We start from the raw sequence: 7,790 nt of genomic DNA on the forward strand, positions 1-7,790 counted from the left end.
AAAAAGTAGTCTTAATGTATGTAGATCACTTCAAATGTAATGCCTCCTATTTATTTCCATGGAAACTACAATAGTTACAAAGAGCACAGTAACACTATTTAATAGAGCAAATTCTCAGCTACAAAACACAATTTTTCAACATAGTCACCACCGTTAGGCAATCTGGGCAGATGAATTGATTGAGGCACTCTTCATTTTGTGGTGTGACAGCTGTGCATGGCCACATGGAATGTGGCTTGTCTTTCATATCACTTTTATACTGCTATTTCCACTGCTGAAATGCACCACCCTCCTCCTCACTGTCACATTCACCATTTGGTCTCCATAAATGTTCAGTAAGCAACAATGAATATCAACGTGTGAAATTTTTTTCCTTACGGAGAAATTCAGTTTCACCTCTTTGATTCATATGCACTTCTGCACCAGACACCATTCAGTCAGATATCAACTAAATGCAATGGAATATTGGTTGGAAAGTTCAACCTCTGTTGCCATAACATCAACATCTGCCTCTAATGTCTCGGGCTAACCTAATGAAACAGGAATTATAACTGCCATCTCACTAATTCACTGTTTATCTTGGTGGAATAAAGCACTCAGGCTAAAAACGTGAATTATTCTTTACATTAAAGTTTAACTTTCTATATCAAAACTTTCCAGGTCTTTTCCAGTTACCACTCTGTTTTTATACTTACCAAGAATAAATAAGTTTATTTTCCTATGCTCTTACATAGAAGCTGTTGTTGTCAAGGTGTTAAAGGATGTCTTCCATGGGCTCTTGTGTACTTCCATCTGCACTTTAAACATTTCCAAGGTGCTAAAGTCAGAGACCTGCTTATTAAACATCTAAATTAGATGTCTGAAAAGGTGAATTGTCCTCAAGCAGCACTAACACATAGGGCTGCCAGATACAAAGCATAGATACAGACAGTTCTCAGACTGCTGACCTTCTTGCCCAGACAAGATCACACGGTCCACAGTAGTGCCTGAGGTGGTCACAACAAGTTGATTCCTGCTTTCATTTCTCTGTAAGGATCCAGGCAGTGGATCTCATCTAATAATGCTTCAGACCAGAAAGCAGCTGGTTCTAGAAAAGTTGTATTTTCTTCTGATGTTTATTCTGATGTTTATTCTTCTATAGTTTATTCTGATGTTCACCAGAGAACATCAGAATAAGAATTGAATGTTAAGACTGATATCCCTTCTTCATTATCATCAGCTGAACCTCACTGCAAAGCTTTACACAGGTGCCAGCACTGTCAGTGTTAGTACTACAGCTGCTTCGTGAGGGAACGGAAGGTAACAGCCTGTTTATTAAATTTATCCAGTGCTAACTGGTGCTCCAGGGAACATTCAATTTTAATTTCAAATTCAATTTTAATTTTAATTTTGTGAAAAGGTACTTTCAAACACACAGCAATCATCATATTGAAAACCAGAATAAAGCAAGCTTCCAATTGTCTGGCTAGCAAGTATTTGAAAAAATCTTGTTGTAAGCAGTAGCTGTAACAAAGAACAGGATTGCTGGTTTTAGAGTACATGGAAAAGCATATAAAATAAATGAACACGACCCTTTGATTCCAGTAATTCTCATGACAAATTTGCCTCCTAATTCTAGTGAACCTCTAATCCACTAATAGAGAAGCATAAGCTCTATTTTAAGTTGTACACAGCATAATGAATAGCTATAATTACTTCAGCAGAATAAGGAACATTATCAACCAATATGCACTGTGACTCAGGCAAGTTTTTTATTTTGTCAGCAGTTGGAACATACAGCTGCTCATATTTGTTAGTATTTCACAATCAGCATTACATTTATTTACTCACTTACAAACTGCTATGAAGTGCTACTTCCTAACCAAATAAATTACAAACTGTAGACATCACAAACACTACACAGAAATATGAATTACACATAAATGGGATACAAAGATGGGAGGGAAGGGAAAGAGAAAGAAGTGTTTGCTCTTAAACGTGTAACCCAAGTTCTGATGAAAAAAGATTCTAATGGCTTAGAAGGCTGTGCTGTATGCTGAATACACAGTAACATATCCACTTCAGTCTAATACTTGCCAGGCAAATCACAAAGCCCTCTCAAGCTACAGCAGCATATAATTTCTTTGAATGTTTTCCTGAGCTCCTGACTCCGAAATGCATAGATAAGAGGATCAATGATGGAATTGCACATGATGAGGATGAGGTAGAAGTTAAAGTGGGACATGAAGCACACACAGTAAGGGTTGTAGGGGCAGGAGATGTAGAAAATGAGGTGCAGAAAAAACGGGGCCCAGCACACAACAAAAACTCCAATCAGTATAGTGAGAGTGATGGCCCCTTTCATGTTGGCCCCTTGGCGAATGGGGCCAGTCCCTGGTAGAACTGCTATCTTCTTGATATGCATCCGAGCCATCATGAACATGTGAACATAAAGGGATGCCATGAGAATGAGCATGGTGAAGAACATGCTGATAAGGCAGATGATGACAACACTGCTGTCAGAGTAAATAATGAACAAAATGCCTGAGACAGTGCAAGCAGCCCAGATACATGTGATGATGACCCCTACGCGCTTGACCGTCATGATATTATGGTACTGGAGGGCATAAAAGATAGTAAAATACCTGTCCACTGCTATTGAGAGGAGGCTGCAAATTGATGCAAGCAGGGAACTGCAAATCACTGAGTCAATGACATTGTCAATGTTTATGGTAAAGCTCTGTGCATCTGTATCTGTATTGTTTAGCAGCGTGATGACAATCGTTTCTGATCCATTAGATACACTCACTAGCATGTCAGCCACTGCCAAGCTACAGATGAAGAAGTACATGGGTGAATGGAGGTTCTTGTTCTTGGCTATTGCCACAATGACCAAGACGTTCTCCAGCAAGCTGATGATGCCCAGAGTCACAAACACTTCAGGGGATACAAAGAGTTGTTCGTAGCAGCCTCCCGAGGAATGGCCCTTTGCACTGGGCTCGCTGGCACCCCTGTGCAGTCCGTTGCTGTGGTTCCAGAAATGGAGAGGCTGGAGTGTCCCATGATGCTGGGTGAAATTCATCTTATGGAGAAACCCTCTCAGCTTCCTGCTTTTAAAACCGTCCTTTTTGTATTCCTCTGAAATCCTCCTTTTGCTTTTCAGTTTGGGAAGAAAAGAAAAATGAGGCAGCACTGAGGCAGTAGTTCAGAGCACTTTGCTGTTGTAAAATAAGCTTTCAAACTCAGAGATGCTGGTTTGCTCTCTCACAGATGCAGATTCTGATCATCATCACATTTCATCTTGGTGATCTGTATCACTGAGTCCCAACAGTATGGAAGTTTGCATCAGATTCTCCCCTAAATTCACTTCTTGCTTAGTTCACTATTATGCTGCAGGTCTTTTTTTTTTTTAACTCTTCCATTGAGAGAGGTAAATGTAAAATGCTTAGGTGCCTGCTGCCGAGCAGAAACTAATTTCAAACTCCAAGCACCAGTCTCGCTGTCAGGCAGTGCATGCTGACTGCCTGCTTTATGGTGTGTGGAGGAGAAAAATACTGTGCACTCTCCGCCTCTGCTTTGCTTTCCAGCCAATGGGACTCGGCGCTGCAAAAAGTCAAGGGGCTGCTAATTCCGAGTCTCTCTGAAACATCACACAGTACTGCAGACTTGGATGCTGCACGAGCTTTCAGTAGCAACAGGCAAGCAGAGGGGCTACAAGAGATCTATTTTCCCTCTTTAATTTTCAGAATAATATATTAGCAGTGATTTTGTATGAGCAAAGTTATAGCTGCATACTACCAGTCTTACAGAATTTCCTGAGATGAACTGATGGGTTTTTATTTTTCAGACGGCGATCTGCCTCTTCTGTGGCATATAGTTGCTCTGCTTTGTGTATCAGGCAAAATAGAAAAGGGATTAGGAAGCAAGAAAATATTTATCTCCTATTGCTCCTTTCTTTCTGACCTCCCACCCATTGTTAATTTTTCTATGCCTCAGTTGTCCACTTGCAAGACACACTGTTGTAAGGCTGCATTATACTGGCTAAGCTGGTTGTAATTTTCAAGGAATGGAGACCATCCAGTGCCAAAAATAGGGGAAGGAGTCCAAAGACTTAATTAGTTTAATAAATTTTCCTAAAGAAAATAATTTTATTCCAGATAATACTCTTCTTCATCATCCTATTTCCATGAGGGAAAAGATAATAGAGTTGAATTCTGAAGCCTTGCCACCATCAGGAATTAGGATGCTGCACAGGAAAAAAAAAAAAAAAAAGGGCAGTACTTAGAACAGATGTAGGAAAGCAACAGGAGATAATGTTGGAGCCTGTGGGAAATGTGGCTCAGACACAAATAATGACAACAAGTCATGAATAAATCTAGTAAAATCCAACCAAATGTCTGTCCCTGTGTTTACTTGACATGAGCTGAAAGTCAGCTTGAGTGCAGCCTGATGACGAAAGCCCTTGAGAAGAAGCAGTAGAATATCAAATAAATACAAAGAAGTAGAGACAAAAGTAGTTTCAGTGTTTGAAAAAGTGCAATTAAAGACTAAAAACCAAATATATGAAAAGAAGCCTAAATTATAGCTGGATTTTTAAGTTACAAAAGCTATGTGGGAGTCAGTTGTTACACCTGAGTGTAATTTTTGCAGTGATGTGGTTTGAATGATTATTTCCAGTAGCCTATCAAAATATTCTTCATCTTCTATGCATTAGCCATTTTCCAAATGAAAGCTGAAGAGACACAGGAACATAGCATGCTTGTGGAAGCACAGCTATCTGTACTCAACATCCCAGCATCAGGATGAAGCACAGTTTTACTTTCGTATTTGAATTTGATTCAATGGTTATGAAGATCTGTATCAGAAGAAAAGCCTCAGCCAATTGTTTGTGAGCCTCCTCCCAGATAGATTACTTCACAGAGCTGAAACATAAACACAAGACAAACAAAATAACTTGAGGCAGAGGAAACCTCATCTTTATAGTTTGGAAATATCGTTCACCAGCAACATCCTTGCAACTAGGACTCAAAAAGATGCATTATCTATCTACTGGTTCCTGGGCCAGAAGCTGTAACTCCTGCTACAGATAGGACTTGTGTACCTAACCCTTAAAGGCATAGCTACACTGGGAGAACAGAGACAACAATTTATAGATGTGAGAGCAGCATCTTCCCAGACAATGTATTTCTTTGCACCTGCAGCCAGAAGTGTGTCAACTGCAAGGCACATCAGGGAAGCAGTTGTTCAGCATCCATTGCTCCTTGCATGGCACACAGCACAGGGACTTCTACCTTTGGCTTACTTTGGTGGACCCAGAGCAGTAGAGACTGACAAGAGAAGCTGCCTCCAGGAGTCACTGTTCTGTTTCCTTCATCTGGATTTTCCTTTTCTCTTCGCATTGCCTATTTTCATCTCCAGCTATAGCCAGTGAGTAAAGGTAAAGATAAATCATTAGCTTTCTCTGGCTAGAAGGTAAAATGTGTCATATGAATACTTCTTTAGATGAGAAAAGATGTATGCATGTCTAAATATTTCTATGGTAGAGGATGGATATCTGCCTCTGGCTCCCACTTAACAAAACTGAAACCACACAATCCTAAAATAGCACAAAGGAACTTTGTCATGCCTGAAAGTACACTAATATGTAAGATTTTCTTTAATGATGGATAACAGGAGTAATATACTAAAACTGTTCCTTAAATTTTAAAAAATAAAGTTGAGCTAATATTTCTTGAATGTATTGTAAGTGAAGAGATTTTCAGTACCATAAGAAAACTGCAGTGTCTGAAGAAAATTGATAAATTAATTATAGTGATGTATCAACACAAGCTCCAGTGCTTAGAAGAAACTTCAGTGAAGATTTGATACTAGCCTCCCCTTTCAATATAATAAGGAATCATACGATAAAAGATACTATTTTAACTAGTATTACAAAATGTCAATTTTAATAATTCTTCTTACACAGTTTACCCTTGTCCTATGTTCCATTTCCAGCTATCCTTCAACATCCACTCTTCAGATAGGGTTTCCATCATCTCCTCTTCACAACATTTTGAAATGTCAAGTGATTGTATAACAGTTGCTTAAGAAAGTCAGAAAAGAGCTTTCACTGGAGCCATCAAGTATAAAAAATACCAATGAAGATACAGGAAGACAAGATGAGTCAGAATCAGGCTGCATTGGCCTGGAGAAGAAAAAGGTAGTTATTTAGCACAGTCACATTCCTGCTTAAGGCCTGTGAATATTTGAATCCCATATCCATGTTGGTCAAGAACAGAGATGAGATTTACTATTTCAATGTCTGTCTGTAGAAACAGAGGAGAAATTGTAAGAAACTCATTAGAAGGAAGATCCAAGCGAGTAGATTATCAGAACAGTATTATTTTCCATTGAGTCTGACACAAGTGTGAAAACATATCAATACAGAAAAGGCTATCACAAACTTCAGATGCTATCCTAGAACACAAGAAATGCAGAGAACTAATACTGGTTTGGAGGTAATAGGTGTGATGCCTGTTGCATACAACAAAGAAAATTCTCATAGTATGTCACCAGTTCTGCAGCATAGAACTTGAGAAGTTTGTGTGCAATGTTACTATCCAGAAAAAAAATAGAAAAAAAAAAAAAAAAAAAAGCACTATAAGAAATAAATTATTATTCTTTGTGTTTGTACAAATTCAAACAACAATTTAGCCAATCTGGCCACCAAAAAGCAGTGAAATGTATATTCTGCTAGCAAATGAAACATTTCCTACTTGAATATGCTGTGAATGTGTGAGTGGAAAATTTCCCATTAAAATTCCATGAGTTCTGGGGCTTTGAGTGCTTAAATATTTAAATCTGATCTCATTTCAGCCTTAGGCAATTACTGCTGTGATCATGGAGATCGTCTTTATAAAGTCAATGCAGTAGTCACTATCCTTGACCAAGTTTTTCCCCTCCCAACCATTCTCTCCCAAATAATCAATATTCTCTTATTTGCTTTTACATTCAAATGGTTGTCTGCTCATACTCATCAGAAGCACTCTGTATAAATAACTCTAGAATAAGCTTAGTGTTGGTATCCATCTCCAAATAACTCTCCATGGACCAGCATGCAGGATTAAGTATAAAATAAACATTGCTCTTCATCCAGTTCAGCAAATAATCCTGAAATTGTCATTTCCTCATTTTGTTTTATGCCAAAAACATAAGCTAATCTGGCCTTTTCCTTTCTCTTTTTTTCCACGGTCTTTTGTACAAGTACAACAAAGGAAATATTCATAACAATTACATGCTCTTCTTCACTGCCTATATCATCCCAAACAGAGCAGCTTTCAGCACTGCCATTGCTTCTCTCACTTCAGATCATTATATAATTTTATATTATGAACTTAAGAATTATCTTTGCTTTTTTGGTTTCACATTCAGTTTTCTTCTGTAATGATATTCAGTGTTTTTCAGTGTGAGAGGTGCAGTAGCATTTTATGCTTTCAAAAAAAACTGTTTAGTCAGTTCAGCTGTCTAGCCATGAAAGCTTGGAAATGCTATGTCTCATTATAGTCAAATGAGAAGCAGAGAACCAAGACAGAAAAAAATTACAGAACATCATTTAGTGATAGCTGAAGATTGCATAGTGGCAAAAAAAAAACCAAACAAACAAACAAAAAAAAACCTGCTGTTTTGGATGACACTAGGTTAGCTCAGCCTTTCAGAAAAGTCCTCAGAGTGGGGTTATAACCTACAGTTAATGTGATATGCAAAGGTACTAACAGCTTAAGTTCTCTATTTTGGCCTTTTTTCTTCAGAGGGTGGCAGTGCTGTTATATACC

At 38.3% G+C, this 7,790-nt stretch overlaps 1 protein-coding gene across 1 annotated transcript; it reads right to left on the reverse strand.

The window, feature by feature from the left end:
• Positions 1–2,065: 2,065 nt before the first annotated feature.
• Positions 2,066–3,061, reverse strand: MC4R (melanocortin 4 receptor). Its single transcript, XM_042869712.1, has one exon. The coding sequence runs from the start codon at positions 3,059–3,061 to the stop codon at positions 2,066–2,068; it is 996 nt and encodes a 331-aa protein (XP_042725646.1).
• Positions 3,062–7,790: the final 4,729 nt, after the last annotated feature.

Source organism: Lagopus leucura, unplaced genomic scaffold (assembly GCF_019238085.1).
Source record: "Lagopus leucura isolate 7727_CA_CO unplaced genomic scaffold, USGS_WTPT01 Super-Scaffold_100002, whole genome shotgun sequence".
Lineage (NCBI taxonomy): Eukaryota > Metazoa > Chordata > Aves > Galliformes > Phasianidae > Lagopus > Lagopus leucura.

Coding starts and splice junctions, on each gene's coding strand:
- MC4R (XM_042869712.1), bottom strand. CDS start 3,061: ATGAATTTCACCCAGCATCATGGGACACTCCAGCCTCTCCATTTCTGG.